Here is a 21519-nt window from a genome sequence, read left to right as displayed (position 1 = left end):
TCTCTGTGGTGAATTCCAGAGGAAGGGAGACTTGGGTGGGGGGCGGTGGACTGCAGCCCTTCAGCACCTCACTCTGCAAAGCCTGACCCACCTGGACCAGCAGCCTCATCACCTGCTAGCTTGGAAATGCAGTCTCAGGCTCCACCCAGACCTGCTGTATCAAACTCTGCCTTTGAACATGTGGTGATTCCTGTATACCCCAGAGGTGAGAGGAGCTGCCCTTGCTGACCCCTTCCCTTTCTCCCTTCTCCCCTCATTCCCTCCCTTCCTCCCTCCCTTCCTTCCATCCTTCCTTCCAGTGTAGCCCCTGGGCTGGTCCCTCGTTATGGGAAAATTTCAAATAGAACGTTCTCTAAGCTTCTAGATAGTAATTTGGAGGAACAGTTGATCATATCATACAAAGTCGAATTTATGCTAGAAGGTGTAATGTATATTTTATTCCATTAAATGCAATTTGGTTGCATTAAATGGGCTAAAAAAATTTCAAAATATTCCAATGACAATCATTAACCCAGTGAAATGTTTTTAAAAGAAATGTATGTTGAGATTTCCAGGGCTGAGCTTGGTGGGACAGGGAGAACCAGGAATCTAAAGAGCATCCTCAGGGAGCAATGAAAATGCCAGATGCTGGGAAAAAAGAGAAGGAAGACAGAGGGATGGAGAAAGGCTAGGTGGACCACTACAGACCACGTTGGCCCAGGCTGGTGGAGGGAAACTGGAGGAGGTGGCCACTGGCTCCTACAGGAAGGAGACCTGAGCTTCCGTGGGAGAGCCTTGCCTTCTAACACAAGCCCCACTTTACATGACAAGATCAACTGTTGCTCTAGATGATTCCCCAAATATTGTAAAGGTAGAGATTCCGCCCATACTCTCACTCTCCATCTTAACCATCTTTAACTGGACATGTGATGTCCACAGACTCAGAATCTTATCCCGAGGCTTTGGGCTCTGAAATTTTATCTCTTAGGAAAAGATGCAAAAACTTGGTAAATCAACAGCAGAAAGCAAAAGTAGCATCAATACATAGCATTCTTCAGGTTTCAAGGAGGGGAGTTACCTGAATCCTTCTTTACAGACTGTACATTTCTCGGGTTCATCTGTGCACTTTTTACAGCTCGGGTGGCATTTAAGGCAGTTTTTCTGACCTGGAGAAAAACACCAAGATGGGGAAGAGAGGAGGGATGACATTGATGGGAATCAAATCTGGGCAAACAAATCTCAGCATTTCAAAGAAGGGCTGGCAGGCCGGCTCTTCCCTGTGTCTCTCTCCAGAACGGATCGTGTGGTAACAAAGCAGCCAGAGGCCGTGAGAGACTGTGCATCATGGTGTTGGGTCACAGATCCTCTCACCTCCCTTTTCTGGGGTAAATTAAAGTCCTCAGATGACCAAGAGGCTCAGGCAGTCCCTTTCCAAAGAAGCCATGCCCTGGTTCTGCTGATTTCAACAGGGACCAAGGCCAATTCCTGGTTGGCTGAGTAGAGTTTCATCAGGTAAAAATCTTTAGAAACCTGACCAGGTATGGGGGAGAAGTCGAGAAGCCATGGGCTCCCCTTAGTGCTTTAGCAGGGGTCTTCACTGAAGACTTGGCAGCTATGTAGGGAGACAGGAACCCACCCACGGCGAACCATCGTGCCTTCTGGGGAAATTCTGGGTCACCCCAACTCCCACCTGCATCTGCACAGGCTATTATCTAGGTCGCTCATGTTGGCACTTCATCAAACACTACCTTGCACCATTAATAAGTGGTTGAGGTGCTACAGGCCCGGGAGCCAAGGGCTGCTTGCTACACCTGTGTGTTCCTATGGGGGGGGGGCTCGGGCCCCACAGGTGGCATTGCACGCATGCTGCAAGTGCTCAGGGAGAACATGTTAGGTGAACGAGGGCGGCTGGTCCTGGCCTTAGGATGGGGGTAGAGATGGCGCCTCCATCCCAAAGACAGGTCTGGTTGGCAGTCTGAGGTAGGCATTTGCAAAGGTTGTGAAATGTGTCTTGGCACGACTTTTTGTTCCTCCTCCTAAGAGAGTCTGGTTATTTAATGGCTTTATAAGCCTTTAAGGATTTCCTGGCTCTTCTCTACAGGGGTAACAGCAATGCCATGACAGGGCAGATTGATGACCCTTCCTACACAGCACAGATCCAGAGAGGAGGGGTGTGGGAAGGCCATGCGTGTCAACACAGCAGCTTCTTTAAACTGTTGAGAACTGTTCCCCATCAACTTAATCCAAACTCCCTCTTTGGCTCTCCCAGGGCAAGGTGAATTATTGAAACACTGGCAAGTGGTCTGCTATCCGCCTGCCCTCCTAGGATGGGCAGATGGCAGAATACTTGATTTTGCCTCTCTGAGTTTGAGTTCCACGGCTGTCATGATTAGATGTGCACCTGTGCCCTCTCTTAGCTTCGATTCTCCATCTGTAAGATGAGGACAACACTGCCTGCTTCTTAGGGGTGTGGCCACTATCTGTAAAGTGCCCCTGAAAGACTAGCAGTCCCTCAGAGCCCAATTTACATTGATCAGCAGGCTCCTCTTGGTTGTTGGAGGTCTGCAAACCTTCTGCCCACACTTAAATCCTAATTTCAGCTCAGCTGCTCCTCCGTGGAGGGGCAGTTTCAACCACCAATTCCATAAACTTGAGCTGCATGCCTGACCCTACCCAGTGCACACGTCCTGTGTTATAGAGAAGCTGACGGCACAGTCTTTCCTGGAGGAGAAACTCCAGGACAGACAACAGGACATCCTCTTCTATCTGCAATCAAACTGACCCGGAGAGTGACTGACCCAAGCTACCTCTCACCCACCCTCAATAGTGCACTTTGATTTGAAGATGTGTGAAGTTCCCTAGATTGCCAGGGTTCATTTCATCGTCACTTTGAACTACTCCTGGCCAGTTCCATGGGTGAAATGCTGTTAACTGACAATTCCGAGCTTTGATTTCACCATCTCTCCCTTTCTCCCTCATTATAGATCCTTACTAAGAATAACACAGTACATAGGACACAGACAGTAGAGATTTCTCCCAGTAAAAGAGACACCACCCGGTGGGGTGGGGGGAGCTGGGTCATCAGTTCTTGTGCCCACAGACATGCCACTCACTTTCATCAGCATAAAATCCTGCAGGACAGAGGGTCACACAGGTGTTCATCTCCTGGTGGTGATAGAACCCACGGCGACAGGACAGACACTGTGTTGGGCTCCTGCCAGAACAGGTCTCACACCCTTTGTGGCACCGGCGACAGCGTCTTGCAGCTGTGTCCCCAAAATAGCCCAAGGGGCACACACTCACGCATTTCCTGTGGGAACAAGAGCGGGTGAGGGCCTTGCCAACTCAGCCCCAGTCCCATGCCCGCCCTACAGCACTGCCCTGCATCTGGTTCTCCAGGGTTGGCCCCAGGGGTGAAAGCCATTTTGCCTTTTGTCACAGTGACTGAAGGTAAGGGTTCCTAAGTACACAGGTGGAGGTTTGAGGACTTGGAGAAGAACCTGGGTGCCCTTTCCTTTCAAAGCAGCCCCAGTGGGGAAGTCCTGAGGCTGTGTGGCACTTCCCATAGGCACCATGACGGTGGTATTTGACTTCTGGAGCTTTGGGCTCTGGCAAAACCCTCCCTCGGGTGCCCTCGAGGATTGAGTCTCACAGGCAGTGAGTGAGGCCAACAAGGTGACTGCCTCTGCCTTGTGTGCTACAATGACTGGGAGCTCTAGGGCAGTATGAGAGCCAAGCCGGCAACCCATTTCACCAGGCACGGCTGCACCTCTGCCAGGGTCCTTGTGAGTGTTCACCAGTGGTTTGTGGGTGCCTCTGTGGCCCAGGCCTTGAGGACGCCCAGCAGCATCCTATCCTGTTGGCTTCCAAGCCTAGCAAGTACAGCACATGATAAGCACTCAGGAAAGTTTGAGAAATGAACAAATGGACAACAGAGCAGCTGTGAGACTAGCAGAGAATTTGAGAAAGTGGTGATGTAGGAGCTGGAGGAGCTCAGGGAACAGAGGCACACAGGGAATACTCAGCACAGAAGGGCCAGCCGGAGCCCAGGCTATTGGCCACATGCTGGACCCCCAGATCGGACTCCTAATGCCCTCACTTGGGGCAAACTCAGTCTCACAGGCCTTCTGAGGAACTGCCAGGTAAGCGTCTGTGAAGACCCCGCACCCAGCTATAGTCCAGAGACACAGAGAAAACGACCAACGAGGGGCTTCAGTCTGTTGAGATCTACATCCTCCCAGCCAGCCAGGGAGTGTTGGGCCTTGAATCACATTTGTCTCTGGCCTCCACGGGGCAGCACTGCATGCTGTTTAACAACACCGAGGCCGGGCTCGGTGGCTCAGCCTGTAATCCCGCGCTTTGGGAGGCCAAGGTGAGTGGACTGCCTGAGCCCGTGGGTTTGAGACCCACCTGGGCAACTTGGAGAGACCTCATCTCTACAATAAATCAAAAAATTAGCCAAGTGTGGTAGTGCGTGCCTGTAATTCTGGCTACTTGGAAGGGTGAGGCGGAAGGATCACTGGAGCACAGCAGGTCGAGGCTGCGGTGGCTGGGAGTGGCCCCTGCACTCGTTTGGGCGACAGAGTGAGACTCCAACTCAAAAACAAAACAAAGCAAAACAAAGAAACAATACTGATAGAAAAAGGATTATGAACATGGACACCAAAATGTCATAGCTTCTAGTTTCTCCATAATGAATATATAGTACTTGTGTGATTAGAGCGCAAAGTGACTAAAAACTCAAGTTCAAAGCAGTTAGCCTCAGCGTAGTGTCTTTTTTTGGGGTGTTACATTAATTCCTAATTAGGACATCAGGTTGCGGAGGGGCTAAGGACACAGCCACCTGAGCGGGGCACCACAGGTCTCCAGGCCATGCATTACCTGCTGGTCTTGACGTTCCCCAGGCTGAAGTGGACGCAGTTCAAGCACTGGTCTGCATTGGGGCCATCACAGCCTTTGTCACCACACTCCGGATGGCATACACCTTAAAGAGACAAGCATTGCCTTTCATCCAGAGAGATGCCTTCTTGATCAAATGCAGTCCCACGGGTCCCTGTGTCAGGATGTCACTGCCTTGCAGGATTGGGCAAAGTTCCTAAAGAGTGATGGGCCCCGCTGGGCCCCGGTGGCCAGATGGCAAAGCTAGAGCAGCTATCCCTGTGGGAATCTGACCACTGCCAGGGCTGAGCCTCCCTGGGCTCTAGTGTCAGAATCTGAATATTCTAGACAGAATGAGAGAAATGCCTGCAGTGGGTACAGCACCCAGATAAGTGAGGTAATGGGAACGATGAGCACCTAAGGGATGAGGGAGGGAAAGACCGCAACTACTGCTGGGTTTATTCACTTGAGCCAGGGTCATCATGCTGGGACCCGCCAGCACTCCTGATTTCCACGGTGAAGGACAGAGCAACACAATGGGGGAGTGGATGGTGTTGGGGAAGTTGCTACCAAGCAGACAAGCCAACATGAACTAGGCAGAAAAGCAGGGAGCGAGAACTCCCCACGTGTCATGGTGGGAAAGAGGATGAGCATGGAGTTCCACATGCTCAGGATGGAGTGAGAACTCCCCACATGTCATGGTGGGAAGAAAGACGAGGATGGAGTTCCATGTGGCTGTTGCTGGCAGGTCTGGAGTGGGGCAGGGACAGAGCCTGACAGTATCACACTGGACTAGTGGGGGCTGCCTCACTCCTGGCCAGGGACTGCTGCTACTTTTTGTGTCGAGGGCTGGACCCCTTTCAGCTTTCCTCATGCTAGTCCTCAGCGGGGGCTACCAATGTCATCCCTCAAGTCGCCAGGGGTCTCAAATTCTAACTCTAGGGGCCTGTGTGTTGTTGAAAAAGTGACAGAGAACAGTGGGCTCTGCAAACCTCACCCTCCTAGGCTCTTCCGGGGTACCCCCCAGAGTCGAGCTCTCAGACTGGGGTAGTGCTTGTCTGTAGGTGTCTGCTCCATCCTGGTCTGTAGAAGTGACACAACACACCCAAAGCCAGTGCTGGGGAAAGCCTCCCCACCTATTCTCCCACCTATCCTCCTACACTGGGGAAATGACCCAAGAAAACCTCCCAGATTGTTCCTAGGAGACACACGGAGAGACTAAGAGGAGTATAGGAAAGCTTTTGAGTTTGGGGAAGAAAAACAAAATCTTCTCCAAGGTGTGAGCTGTCAGAGGGTGTGGGGAGTAAGTTCAGAAGTGAAGAAGAGTTGATTCTGCAGGCTACCTGCATTCAGTGGGGACTCAGGGAAAGACAACAATCCTCATTCTCTGCTCCCACAATGGGGCTTTGCTGAGGCGCACAAAGCCCTCTTCATTCGTCCTTAGAGTCCCCAGACCTTCCCATGTTAGAGCCAGTTGGCGTGGCTTCTGTTCCGAAGGTTCTCGTTGTTTAGAGTTCCCACGTTTTCATCGTGGGGACTCGCCTGCCTCCATTCCCACCGTGAACCCCTTTCAGGATGGGGTTTATCCTGGAGAATACTCAAGACACATCTCTGGGTGGTACTGGCATCCTGGGGTCTAGGTACCACCGACTGTTCCCAATACTCATCACGGAGGCAACACCTCCTGGGCTCCAGATTGGCTGTTTGACTGTTTTGGGGTCGGTTCTCACATGGTTAGATTTGTTGCCCACCTCATCCTGGGCCTTCTATGGGAGTAGTCTCAGGAATTCTCACGTCCCTACGCCATTGTTCTTAACTACCAACTGAGCCCCACGCTCCATCTCAGGCCAGCCCAGTGGTGGCTGTCACGATGACTGAAGGACGTCCCCTGCCTTCTCCTGTTGTGCTTTCTCCCTGAGGATGAGGGAGGCAGCGGGTCTCTCCTGCTTGATAAAGTGAACAGCTTCCTCAATCTTGAGGATGGGGTGGGCCAGGGAAGTGACAAGCTGGTCTCCTCACTCTCTCCAGGCACAGACGACGGGAGCTCCAGGAGGACGGGCTTTGGTCTAGCATGTCCACGGTTCTATTCCTGGTACCCAGAATGGTGTGAGGCCCAGAACAGGTGCTCAGTACTTGCTGACTGGCTGAAGGGTGAGTGTACAAATGAAAGGATAGTAGATGGAAGCAGGGAAAGTGCAGATGTCCTCATCATCTAGACAGAATGTTCTAGAATGTCACAGGAGAGGTCAGTATTGGGGAGGGGCCTGGAGTGGTGCTTCCAGCCCTTGGTCCACGGTGAATGGATGTCATATCCCACCCCCCTCACTAGGCCTCCCCCCTCTCTGGGAGCCCCATGCAAGACTGGGGGCCACCCATCAGCAAGGGCTGCAGAACCTCCACATGGTGTCAAGGTCACCCACAGGTCAGGTTAAGACAATGCCCATCCAAAGGCTGAGGATGGCTGCCTAGATAAATATCTGTAAACAAATCTCCCTAGCATGGCTCCCTTCTAGAATTGTGTTTAAAAATCAAATCTCAAGATTCATCTCTCCCATGAAGCATTCTTGAATTAAATCCACTTGTCTGGCTGTCCTTTCCCAATCACTCCATCACGCCTAAGAATGTTCTGGTACAGCTGTAACTCATTCTCTGGGTGAGCACTCTGTTATTTGTGTTGCACTCTGTACTCATGTCTTCTTTTCCTCTTTCCTGAATTAGCATGAAAGTTCCTCCAAGGCCATTGCCTTCCTGTGTCACTTCCCAGAACTCCCAGTGGAAGGTTCTCAATACAAGCAGAGCTCGATTCATGTGCTGGGTGGACTGGCTAACAGCTGATCTGTCTCTACGTGGGGTTACACCAACATAGGCTTATTTAAAAACTTCACCTTCAATCCTTTGTAGAGCAAATCCAGGATAAAAAAACAAACAAAAAACCCCCGCAACACTATCAAACAGATAAATGCTAAAAAGCAACGTGGGCGTTCTTGACTGGCTTTGTCATTGCTGCTGAAGGAACGAGAGGACTTAGCAGCACTTTTATTGCTGTTCACCCCATCCAAGAAAAGTGCGCTGGAACCTCACTGGAACACTACCAGGCGTGGAGAAGGATGCAAGAGTCAAGATAAGAGGTGCCAATGAGAATAACAGACCATGCTCACGCCAAGTCTGGTCTCTTCCCTGACTGCTGTGTGATCGGAGCAAGTTTCTCAATGCTCTGCCCTTCTGTGCTCGTCTGTCGGATGAGTGCGGACATGCTGAATCTAACCCCACACAGTCCTGTGACCACTCCCCTGTACCTGCTGAGCTGTTCTGCAACCCCTCCTTCCAGACAATGCCGCATGGGCTCTCAGCTCCCTTTACAGTCCTGCCCTGATGACACACTGTCCTGAGCCATCTCCAGCCCACCCCACTCCCTTTGTTCACCAACTGCTACTTCCCTGAGGCCCAGGCTTCCCTCTTCCCATGACAGTTCTGTCCCAGCTTCCTGACCACTCTCCAGTAGCAACTTGAACCCCTCCCTGCCTCCTGCCCTCATCCTTGCTGGTTTCAGCCTGTACCTGCTCCCTGAGCCCACGCCACCTGCGTCACCTAGTATGCTTGCCACCGGGGCAGACTCCCAGGCACCCCAGGCCTGCTGAATCCAAGTCTCTAGCATGGGGCCAGCCTGGGGTCCACTCCTCAATTCAGCACCCTGGTGAGTCCCCAGGGTGGCCTCTGTCTGGACTTCTGCCACCAGACGGCTCTGACCCAGCAAGCTGGCTGTCCCTACAACTCTGTCCACCTTCGGTACCTCAGCACTGACATCTTCCTTGCACTTCTGCTCACTGCAGCTGCTGCCCTTCCTCCCTGCTGGGTGCTCTGGCCTCCAGCCTTCCTCTAAGTGGCCAATCCTGCCTGTGGCTATCCTGGGAGACTTGCTGTCTAAGAATGTTCCCTGGACTCCAGCTATGCCCCTTGCTCACCTCCTCTATTTCCTGGTAACTGCTCTCTTGTCTACAGGGTCTGGGTGGAGCCTCCACTAGCCTGGACCATGGCCCAGTGTACCATGTCCATGCCAGCTCTCTGCATTCTGGGTGCTGCATTCCACCTTCCCCTTGACTTTTCCGTGCAGTCTAATGTGGCTGCTCCCTGCTCCTCCTTGCCTTCCACACCATGGCCCCTCTGCTTCTGGCCACGGTCCTGGTATCTCTCTGCTGCTCCTGGACTGCTTGTCCCACCTGGTCCCTGAGACTTCAGGAAGCCTCTATGATAGCCAGGAATGCATCCTGTTCCCGTGGAGACCCCCTCTATCCATCTAGGTTGTGCTCAGTAAAGATGGGTGATTTGGGCTGCAAAACAGTGTTACAGTGTTACAATGAGGCTACAGTGTGCAGGGCTGAAGTCAGAGCAGATTTTAAGGAAAAAAATCAGCCCTTTATTAATAATTACTGAATCTTGCCACAGTTTATAAATCACAGGGAAACATAGCAGATTAGTCCATACATAATTCAATGCTGTTTTAAAGGAATGGCAGAAGAAATTTAAAATGGAATCGACCATAATTTATGTTTGGTATGTATTGGTGGAGTTCTCCATTTTGTTATTTTTCCCCAGAAGATATTAGATAACTCAAAGCATCAATTTCTTATTTATCAAGTAGCACCCTATAGTATTTAGCAAAGGAACATATGCCCAACCAGAAACATACCTTTTTGCACAAATCGCTGTAGGATGGGTCAGAGGGAGAGAAACAGTTTTTGACCTAAAGTGCCAAAAAAAGTCATGCCCAGCTCAGTGGCTGGAGGTGTCTGAAGTCCCCTCTGGACTGTTGTGGCTCTCAGCTGCCTTGTGGACTCAGCCGGTAGCCAAGAGCCAGGGGCCACCTTGGCAAAGGGAATGTTGCAGAAAAAGGGTTTGTACAAGGCCTCCTTACATGCTGTGGGATTCTTAAGACATCGTTGTGCAGGATCAGTATCTACTGATGTCATCTCGCTCCTCGGTCTTTAATTCCAGCCACCAGGCTGGTTAGGATCTCTGCCTTAACTCCTCTCCTGGCAATGCTCACCAAGCCCAACCTTCCTGGGCCCTTGTGAGGAACCTTGTCCTTCCCACATCCTGGCCACAGGGACTGGAAGTGGATGGACTTGGAGAGTCAGGAGGCTGGGCCTTGAGATGGGGCCTTGGAGGAAAAGGGGTGCTTCTGTAGGCAGCTAATTCACCAGGGGGCCAGCCCCAGTTCTGGTTGGGCATATAGGACCTTCCTTTCCCAGCCTGCGAAGGTTGGAGCATACTTACTGGTTTGAAGCATACTTACTGGTCTGTAAAATATTAGGAGAGCCTTGGGTGGAAGGAGCTGTGTGAGTGCAAATTACCATCATTATTACAACTTCTAGGCAAGAAAGACACACAACCACAACCCCGCCTTCTGCCAGGAGCAGCCCCGCGTTTTAAGCACTGCTGTGGAAACTCAGAGCTTGAGGAATCTGGAGTCTGCTCCTGCTTTGGGCTCCTTACCTGTGTAATCTTCTTCGTCCTCAGGAACCTCGACCTGTGAGGGTGACAGAGCAGCCTTGGGCGGCTCCGGCTCTGGGGCCGAGAGCTCCAGCATCCGTGAGCGGGACTGATGGGAACTGAAGGTGTGGTAAGGGTGCTCCGCCGTGCCATACAGAATGAGGGTCCATTCTTTCAGCTTCCCTGGAAGGCACCAAGCCCACAGAGTCACCTGCCTGTGCAAAGGCCTCTGTCACTCAAGGAAATAAGTGGCAGGTGCTGCCTGGCTGCCTCCCCACAGCTGGCTCTGGCTGCCGCCTTCACTTCCTGGTTACTTGCTGACTAGGTGCGCCCCTACTGTCCAGGCCACATGTTGCATCTCATTCCTGCAAGCTGATGCTCCTCTATTTCTGTTCTGTGGTGCTCTCTGCACTTCCTGTCCCTGCTGGGATAGGGGTCAGCCCAAGGTGGACTCTCCACTGTCTTGGAAACTGTCCCCTGCCCCCAGTCTCGCTGCAGCTTTCCTCGGTCCTGGCAACAGCCACCTTCCCTTCTAGGGATATCAAGTGGGTAGATCTGATGCCAGGTCCTGCCTTGTCCCACAGCCTCCAAATGTGGTAACTGGGTGGCACCCATAAGTCTTGCTATTTGAATCCTTTACCCTAGATCATGAGAAGACTCAGTCGTGGGCTCTCTCCTCAGTAGGTAGCCCAGGGTAGATAGGGAAGTTCCGGGGGTGACAGTGTTGGTATGAGCCCAAATGTCTACAGGCTGGTGTAGGAAGGTCATGCCACAAGCATGGACAGATGCCAGGCTCCAAGGGGTACAAAGGAGACAGGCAAGGGCTGAAGGGAGAGAACTGGGTTGACGGGGAAGCACCCAGCTGAGATGGGGGCAGCAGAGACCTCACTTCACTGAGTGCCTCCATATGAGAATGACAGCCCACGTGGCAAGGTGTTCTCAGGTGTTAAGAAAGTGGGAAACCTGGTCTGTGTTTCCAGATGAATTCTTAATGTTATAAAATACATTATGCCATCCTGGCAACACAGTGTAGTGTCTCTGCAAAAAATTCAAAAAATTAGTTGTGCGTGGTGGTGTGTGCCTATAGTTCCAGCTACTTGGGAGGCTGAGGCAGGAGGATCACCTGAGCCCAGGTGGTTGAGGCTGTGGTGAGTTGTGATTGTACCACTGTACTCCAATCTGGGTGACAGGGTGAGACTCTAATTCAAACACACACACACACATACATACAAATTACAGATGGTCTCTGAGTTACGATGGTTCCAAATACATTTCTGACTTCATGATGGTATGAAGGCAACATGCATTCAGAATGCTCCTCAATTTACATGCATTTAGAATGTTCCTCCACTTACAATGGGGCCACGTCCAGATAAACCCAGCATAACTTGAAAATATCACCAAAATAAGTCAACTTACCATATTTTCAACTTATGCTTAGTTTATCTGGATGTGATCCCTTTGTAAGGTGAGGAGCATCCACACAGGTAAGTGCCATGTTTTGCTGGCTCAGTTGCCGGCCACAGGTCCAGGCTTTTTCTCTTACTAGAGAATCCCCAGCACTCAGAGCAACCCTGTTTAGAAGGCCATTTTCTGGTACAGAGGAGGGGACCAGAGTCCACTGTGACCTGCCGAAGGAAACACCGTGCATGCTGGGACTCCCTGTGGCCCAGCCTCTCTCAGTGCTTACTATAACTCAGTTATCTATAACTGGATTAGCCCAACAAGAAACAACCGCATCCCAGCCGCAAACCTCCTCCAACCCATCTGCTAGATTTCACTGGAACAACCTGCAGGGCTGAGAGTTAGGAGCTCCAACACACAAGCAGCAGGGAGAGGGTGAGGGGCCCACGGGGCCCTTCCCATGCCCCAAGAGGAGACCCTCTCTTTCCCAATAGGTGTGATTTTGAAACCTGACCTAAGGTTAAAGTTTAGACAATGGAAATTTTAGATACATTTATCTTCTTTTTCTTGTAGGTAAATGTTCTTCTCATCTCCTCTACCAAGGGAGTCACTGTGGTTTCTCTGCCTTCAGAAGACATACAGATACTCTATATCCATGACATCGAGTATGTGGCACAAATTCGAACTGTGAATCTTTTTTAAAGTTATTTTTTCCTTAGTTATAAAAGAAGAAAAGTTATTAAATACTAAAATGTATAAAGAAGAAAATAAGGATCACCTATAACTCCTTCAGCATATTTTCTCCTGGGCTATTTTTCATGTATGTGTATTCTTTTTGCGTAGTTGAAATCACACAGTATTCTGTTTTTCTTCTCTCCCCCTTTAGCATGATATCATATTAATCACATTCAGAGGTTATCTTATGAATTCACTTGTTCATTGTTTTCTCTCCCTTCATCAGCCTAAAGGCGTCACTTGAGCAGGGAACATGTCTCTCTTATTTGACACATTAGCTTCAGGTGTATAACATGGAATATAGCAGGTGTATAACATGGAATAGGTGCTCAATAAATATTTGATAAACTAATGAGTTAATATCATAAAACATAATTTTTAGGTGGTGGAGTGGGCAAGATGGCTGATGCCTATAATCCCAACACTTTGGGAGACCGAGGCAGGTGGGTTACTTGAGCCCAGGAGTTTCAGACCAGCCTTGGAAATATAGCAAAACATCATCTCTACATAAATCAAAAAATTAGCCAGGCATGGGGATACATGCCTGTAACCCCAGCTTCTTGAAAGGCTGAGTCCAAGAGGTTGAGACTGCCATGAGTCATGACAGTTGTGATCAAGCCATTGTACTCCAGCCTGGGAGACAGAGTGAGACCCTGACTCAAAAAAATTAATGATAATAATAAATAAAACATAATTTTTTGACAGCAAAATATTTTACCCCATGATTGTAACCAATGATTTAACCAATATATACAAATCAATTCTCTCATAAGAATGACACACCTGTAATTCCAGCACTTTGGAAGGCCAAGGTGGGAGGATCGCTTGAGCTTAGGAGTTCAAGACCAGCCCGAGCAACATAGTGAGACCTTGTCACTACAAAAAAAATTAAAAAATTAAGCCAGGTGTGGTGGCACAAGACTAGTCCCAGCTACTTGGGAGGCTGAGGTGGGAAGGATCCCTTGACCCTAGGAGATTGAGGCAGCAGTGAGCCATGATCATGCCACTGCACTCCAGCCTGGATGACAGAGTGAGACCCTGACTTTAAAAAAAAAAAAGAAGAAAGAAAGAAAAAGAATGACACTCTGTATACAGTCCCTTCCCCAGACCCCAGCAGAACTGAGGCAGAAAAGCCAGACAGCAGTGACTTCGCATGACAGCCTAAGGCAAAGACACATAGGAAGGGGCAGCTGCAAGGCTCCAGTCTTCAGAGGGTATCCTGTTGCTCTTGATAAGTCAACACTACCCACAGCACCAGCACGTGTGCCAGGACAGACTCCCTAGGACCAGTCCCTCCACACCCAGTCACACCCCAGAGGCCACACTCTCTTCAGGAAAAGCACATGGATGTAGAATAACCAAGAGAAGCAGGTAGACAGCATCCAGGGTACCCAAAGGCAAGGCCAGTCCACACTTGACAGAAGTGCCACCTAGAGGCAGTAGGATTTTAGAGTGCTGGCCCTTAATACTTAACAAGACAAAGCACTTAACAAGAACATATTATTTACTGTTCAAGATACTTGGCAAGCCTGTTCATGTTTTCTGTTATAAAAGTCCAACTAGTACCCTGAATTCCTTCGTTTCTGGGGGAGGAGGCAGTCCTTAAAAGATGCCCAAATCCTAATTCTTTGGCTTTTCTGCCGTCAGATTCCTGAGCCGGTAGAAGAAAACATCACAAATCCACCTGCTTAAATATTTGGGGCCGGCGCTGCCAGCAGGCTGCCTCCAGATGTCAACAGCGAAGACCAGGCGATTGCCATTGCAAGAGGCAAAGGATAATCGGAGGCTAATGCCATCAGAGGCTGCCAATCAACGGCTTTATCATCATTCACTATCTTCAATGCAGCATTTCCCCTCAACGAATTAAATTCATAATGAACAAACAGGATTATTCCTATTATGCAAAGAAAGAGCCAGCATTAAGGGAAGACTAAGGTTGAATTTGCCAATAGGAAAGCACCAGCAGTAATAAAGTTTTTCCGTGCCTGGTATTTTGAGTTAAGTATTAAAAATCCTTGAGAGGGGAATTTACAATGGGAGACAGGGCGGGTAGGGTCGGGGGAAGGTTCTGTTAGATTAAGGACTCTGGGCTTATGCTTTTGGATTCCTGGGTTTTCTTGGTCATAAGAGAAGTTATTAACAATAGAGAGTTTATTAATTCTTCCTCTGCATCTTCATACTTCATACTTAAAATATGCAGGAAGGAATTCTTCAGTTGTAACACAGTTAAAAAAAAAAGGGGCCTAGAAAATTAAGTGAATACATTTCATTCTAACATGTCAGTGGAAGTTTTTTGTCTTGTGTAGTCCAGTGAACCAGTCACTTGAGGGTTAAGGTCAAGTTACAAAGTTTAACACAGAGGTTTGGGTGGAAGGAACAAAATGGGCTCACTTCCATCCATTTATAAAAATACATAAGAACACTTTTAAGGGGTGAATTTTATGGTGTGTGAATTATATCTCAATAAAGCTAATATTAGAAATACTGTGTAGGGGTCGAGCATGGTAGCTCATGCTGTAATCCCAGCACTTTGGGAGGCCAAGGTGGGAGGATTGCTTGAGCCCGTGAGTTCAAGGCTACAAGGCTACAATTTTTGCACCACTGAACTGAAGCCTAAGGAACAGAGCAAGACCCTGTCTCTAAAAAAGAAATACTGGGATATATATATTACATACACACACACATACAGACATATCAACCTTTACTCAACAAATTTAACAAATAATTTTTTAAAATTTGAGTTGGAGTCTCACTCCGTTGCCCAGACTGGAGTGAAGTGGCACACCCCCAGCCACCGCAGCCTGGATCTGCTGGGCTCCGGCGATCCTTCTGTCTCAGCCTTCCAAGTAGCCGGAATTACAGGTGTGCACTACCATGCTAGGCTAATTTTTTATTTATTGTAGAGACGAAGTCTTGCCAAGTTGCCCGGGAGGGTAATCTACTCGCCTCAGCCTCCTAAAGCGCTGGGATTACAGGTTGAGCCACTGAACCGGGCCAACAAATTATTAATAATGCAATTTAAGTACACATTATGGCAAGTAAGGGGGAGGAAGATCAAGAGAATTTGGGAAATAACTAGAAAGGAAGATAAAGAAAAGTGCACATATGTGTGTGCTTCCCATATGCACATGCATGCACATATGCATACACAACATACACAAACGTGTGAACACATGCAAACAACATGCACACATGTGCACACACATGTACACCTGCACGTACACACAAGCACACATGCATATATACATTTGAAACCTCAGAGCCAGGTGTAAAGAAAGGGAGATGAAAGAATCTTCCCTGTGCTCTTGTGACCATAAAAACCCCGAAAGATGGTATGTTAAGTGCCAGGAAAAGGATGTAAGAATCTTAAACAAATATACATTGAGTAGCGAATGATCACTTGTATGTACAATGCAAACACAGAGCCGGGCTCGGTGGCTCAGCCTGTAATTCCGTGCCTTTGGAAGGCTGAGGTGAGTGGATTGCCTGAGCCCGCGGGTTCGAGACCCGCCTGGGCAGCGAGACCTCACCTCTACAATAAATTAAAAAATTAGCTGGGCGTGGTAGCGCATGCCTGTAATTCCAGCTACTCGGAAGGCTGAGGTGGAAGTATCGCCGGAGCCCAGCAGGTTGAGGCTGTGGTGGCCGGCAGCGGCCACTGCACTCCAGTCTGGGCGACAGAGTGAGACTCCAACTCAAAAACAAAAAAACAAAAAAAAACAATGCAAACACAGCACTTTGTAAAATGGCACCTATAAGATTAGCCAGGGAACCCTGTAATACTATCTTTTAAGATTTTTCAGTTTTTCCAAAGTAATAAATTAATCATTTGAAAAGTCAAATATCAAAAAAAATCCTCCCTTTAATAAATCTCTCTTTGTTAATTCAAAAAAAAAAAAAGAAAAGAAAAGAAAAAGAAAAGCCCTTGGCTTCCCTCCTCTCAATCTACCAGAGTCCCCATAACCCCTGAGCTGCTAGTTGTTTAACACTTACAGCTGATTTTTCTGGCATTTTCCCCTACATCAGTAAATAGAAATACTCATTTGCTATGCCCTTGTTTCTTGATTTTAGGCAGTGTCCGATGATGTCTCCCGAGCTGAAGATTCAGTTCTCCTACACCACCCTGCCCACACTCACCCCCATGCACCCCCTTCCCAATATTCCTCTCACATGAGTTCTTACTGGGCCAATATTTATGGTCTTCCCCTCTCCACCATTTCATTTTCTGGGAGATTTCTTAAGTTTATCTCCTAACTTATCTATTGAATTTCTAATTTTTGCCCCATATATATATGTATATTTTTTTTGAGTTGGAGTCTCACTCTGTCGCCCAGACTGGAGCGCAGTGGCCACTCCCAGCCACAGCAGCCTCTACCTGCTGGGTTCCGGCGATCTTTCAGCCTCAGCCTTCCGAGTAGCCGGAATTACAGGCATGCGCTACCACGCCTGGCTGATTTTTTGATTTATTGTAGAGATGAGGTCTCGCTGCCCAGGTGGGTCTCGAACCTGCGGGCTTAGGCAATCCATTCACCTCAGCCTCCCAAAGGTGCGGGATTATAGGTTGAGTCACTGAGCCCGGCTTTTGCCCCATATTTAAAATTTTCAAGACATTTATCTGGCTTGCTCAATGTTCTTTTTATTTTTTCTTTTATTTTTTTGAGTTGGAGTCTCACTCTGTCACCCAGACTGGAGTGCAGTGGCCGCTCCCGGCCACCGCAGCCTCGACCTGCTGGGCTCTGGCGATCCTTCCACCTCAGCCTTTCGAGTAGCCGGAATTAAACGCGCTACCATGCCCGGCTGATTTTTTGATTTATTGTAGAGATGAGTCTTGCCAATTTGCCCAGGTGGGTCTCGAACTCGCAGGCTCAGGCAATCTACTCACCTCCGCCTCCCAAAGCGTGGGATTACAGGCTGAGCCACCGAGCCTGGTTCAATGTTCTTTTTAAAAATGCAGCATCCTGTTCCTGTCTCATAGATAAAATATTTTCTCTTATCTTCCCAGTGAACCCCAATTGTTTTTTGATGTTTTCTTTTGCTGCCTGAATTGCTCCTTTTGCCCCAAGTGTATTCTCCATAAAAGACTGTTTCTGCTACGATGCTGGATAATTTCCTCAGATGTTTGGTGATTCTGGGGCATCTTTTCACGTTTAGTAGTGAGGTACTAAAAAGGTGACTGGAAGTTCTATATCTGTTCCTGGAATATGGAAATGTACTTTTTGTTTGTTTATTCATCTTGTATACTGCAAACTTGATAGCTTGTAAACAATACGAGAAAGGAAATGTTATCAGGCGCCTCAGATACAAATAACATTTACATGGCAAATGTAAACACTTCCCATCAGCAACTAAAGTCAGAAGAAAATGTAATCTCTCTAAAATTCTGAAATAAAAAAATACTCCCAACCCAAAACTCTACATCTAGTGAAAATCCCATTCAAAAGTGGGTTGAAATAAAGACATTTTCAAATAAATCACAGTTGAGCAAATTCATTGCCAGCAAACCAGCAGGATAAGAAATGGTCAAGGAGGGATGGCACGGTGGTTCACACCTGTAATCCCAGCACTCTGGGAGGCCAAGGAGAGAGGACTGCCTGAGTCTAGGAGTTCGAGACCAGCCTGGGCAACATAGCAAGACCTTGTCTCTACAAAAAAAAAAAAAAAAGAAAGAAAGAAAGGGTAAAGGAAGCTTTTCAGGCTAAGGGAAAATGATATTGGATGAAAACTCAGATCTACAGGAAAGAATAAAGAGCACCAGAAACACTAAATATGTAGGTAAACACACAGAAGTGTAACTTTTTTTCCTAATTACTTTAAAAGACAAGACTGCTTAAAGGCAAAAAAAAATCTCTGATAAGAAGGAGTTCGAAAAATATACAGAAGTAAAACATATGACATCACTACAACCCAAATGAAGACATGAAATTACAGTTTAGGTTTTTATATTTGTGAAGTGTAAAGCCATCCAATATTAATTCTAAGTAAACTGTAATAAATTGAGGATGCATATTGTAATCCCTAGAGTAACCAATAGAAGAGGTAAAGTGGAATATTTAAAAATACTTGATTAATCCAAAAAAAAAGGTAGGAAAAGAGGAACAGAGCATATTACCTTTTTAATACTGCTAGATTTAGTTTGTTGATATTGGACTTAAAATTCTTAGATTTAGGTTCCTGATGAGATTGGCTGAAAATTCTTTACTCTTACAATATGCTGTTGGGATTTGGTATTAAGGATATACTGGCTTCATTAAACTAGTTGGGGACTTTTCCCTCTTTTTCTACTATCTAGAAGAGTTTATGAAACATTGACATTATTTCTTCCATTTAAATGTTTAGCAGAATTGGTCAGTGCATCTATTCAGCCTTGAGTTTCCTTTTAAATTACAGAATCCATTTCTTTAATATGACAATTTTATTTTTTATTTCAACTTGTATCGACTTTGCTAAGTTGTATTTTTTTGAATTTGTTCATTTCACTTACAATTTTATTTTTTGTCATAAATTTGCTTATAATGTTCTCATAATAATTTTATTCTTGAAATTACGTAGTCTCAGGTTTTTTCCCTGGATTGGTCTTCCTAGAGGTTTATCAACTTTATTAATTTATTCAAGGAACCAACTTAGGCTCTGTTGATTTTCCCTATATTATGTTGGTTTTCTATTTGATTAACTTCTGCTATTAAAAAATTCCTTCTTTCTGCATTCTTCAAGTTTATGTTGTTGGCCTTTATATATATATATATACACACATATATATATATATATATATATATATAATTTTTTTAGGAATGGGGTCTTGCTATGTTGCCCAGGCTGGTCTCGAACTTCTGGGCTCAAGCAATCCTCCTACCTCGGTCTCCTAAAACACTGGGACTACAGATGTGAACCACTGCAACCAATCTCTAACATCTTAAGTTGGATGCTTGGCATATTAATTTTTAGATTTTTCTCTTTTCTAATATATGCAGTTAGAGTCAAACAGTTCTTTCACACCACTACTTTAGTTGCATTCTCCTTATTTGAATATGCAGTATTTTCATTATCATTCTATTTAAATATTTTCTAATATAAATTATAATATTTTTTCCTTTAACATGATTACTTGGAAGTGTTTTCCAATTTTTAAATGTATGGGTGTTTTCTAGTTATCATTTGGTTTTTATTCCTAGCTTAAGTGTAATGTCAGAGAACATTATACTTATTCTTGGGAATACATTGAAGTATGTTAGATGGTCTACTACACAGCCAATTTTCATAAATCTTCCATTTGTGCTTGAAAAGTCAGTGCATTCTTCTGTTGTTGGGGACAGTGTTCCAATATGTCTATTTGACCTAAGCTGTCAATTGTGACATTTGAATGTTCTATTCTTATGGATTTTTGCTGTTTTACATATCAAATATATTTGAGATATGCCAAATCTCCTACCTTATGTGCGAGTTTGTCATTCTCACTTTGTAGTTTTAACATGTTTTTGTTTTATATATTTTAAGGTTGTGTTATACATTGCATACAAGGTAGAACTTTTAGAATTGAATCAGACCTTTTATCAATATGTTTAGACTCTCTACATACTGATACACATACAGAACTACATACAAAGCTCTAAGAATGTAAGAATGCTTTTTTTTTTTTTTTGAATTGGAGTCTTACTCTGTTGCCCAGGCTGGAGTGCAGTAGCACATTCATGGCTACCCCAGCGTCAACCTGCCGGGCTGTGGTGAGCCTTCCACCTCAGTCTTCCAAGTAGCTGGACTACAGGCACATGCTACCATGCCCGGCTCATTTTTTATTTATTGTAGAGACGAGTTCTCACCAAGTTGCTCGGGCTGGTCTGGAACCCACGGGCTCAGGCAATCCATTCGCCTTGGCCTCCCAAAGTGCTGGGATTATAGGCTGAGCCACCAAGCCCAGCCTAAGAATGCTTTTAGTCATAACATTTCTATTTGTCTGATGTTAATATAACTACACTAGCTGGTTCTTGGTTATTATTTGCCTTATATATCTTTTCTCACCTACCTCATTTTTAACTTTTCTGTTTTAGGTATCTTCCTTGTGTACAGTTATAAAAGTTTCAGCAGAAGCAGACAGCATAATTAAACTAGAATGATCTAAGAAGACTTTAATAAACAGACTATTTGCAAAGGTGTGGGCAGAGGGTAACCAAGCCGCACAGGATGGTGCAGGTCCCTGGGGCTATTTCTTCATACGAGAGGAAGGTGAACTATGACCTTGAGGGAAACCAGCTGCTAAAAGACTAGAGGAATAAGTAGCTCCTAAGTAAATATCTCCTTTCTCCTGCCAGAGTTTCTCCCTGGTTGAATTCAATCATATGCCATAGGCAAGGGAGTCTGTGAGGTGGAGAAGAGCAGGGAATGGATTTGGTGGGTCAAAGAGATAGACCTGGCATTACAGCAAATACATTTTTAAAAAAACCATCCATCATGGCAATCTTTGTCTTTCAAGAGGAGTTATGGCTGGGCATGGTGGCTCATGCCTGTAATCCCAGTACTTTGTGAGGCAGAGACAGGGAGGTTGCCTGAGCCCAGAAGTTTGAGACCAGTTTGGGCAACACAGCAAGACTCTGTCTCTAGAAAAAAATACAAAAATTAACTGGGTATTGTGGTGTGCCCCTGCAGTCTTAGTTACTGGGGAGGCTGAGGAAGGAGGATCACAGAAGCCTAAGGGATAGAGGTTGCAGTGAGCTGTGATGGTGCCACTCCAGCCTTGGTGTCAGAGGCCCTGACTTAAGAAACAAACAAACAACAACAACAACAACAAAAATCAAAAAAGGAGTAATGAGTCTATCTGCCTTTGTTGAAAATGCTGATATTGTTGGACTTTTTTTTTTTTTTTTTGAGTTGGAGTCTCACTCTGTCTCCTAGACTGGAGCGGCCACTGCAGCCTCGACCTGCTGGGCTCCAGTGATCCTTCCGCCTCAGCCTTCTGAGTAGCTGGAACTACAGGCACGCACTACCATGCCCTGCTAATTTTTGATTTATTGTAGCGATGAAGTCTCACCAAGTTGCCCAGGC

The 21519-nt window shown here is 46.7% G+C and overlaps 1 protein-coding gene across 1 annotated transcript in view; it reads right to left on the bottom strand.

The window, feature by feature from the left end:
• PCSK6 (proprotein convertase subtilisin/kexin type 6) overlaps positions 1–21519 on the bottom strand; it is a 147262-nt gene that overhangs the window by 17053 nt on the left and 108690 nt on the right. Inside the window, exons 16-20 of the mRNA XM_008068524.2 lie at positions 10351–10530; positions 10151–10189; positions 4861–4963; positions 3093–3289; positions 1058–1145 (exon numbers count right to left, since the gene is read on the bottom strand). Coding sequence (XP_008066715.2) covers positions 1058–1145; positions 3093–3289; positions 4861–4963; positions 10151–10189; positions 10351–10530 — 607 coding nt within the window. The remainder of the gene's footprint in view (positions 1–1057; positions 1146–3092; positions 3290–4860; positions 4964–10150; positions 10190–10350; positions 10531–21519) is intronic.

The sequence above is a fragment of the Carlito syrichta genome, unplaced genomic scaffold (assembly GCF_000164805.1).
Source record: "Carlito syrichta isolate Samal-C Ts95f unplaced genomic scaffold, Tarsius_syrichta-2.0.1 Scaffold311144, whole genome shotgun sequence".
Lineage (NCBI taxonomy): Eukaryota > Metazoa > Chordata > Mammalia > Primates > Tarsiidae > Carlito > Carlito syrichta.
This window is presented reverse-complemented; position numbering and strand designations above follow the sequence as displayed.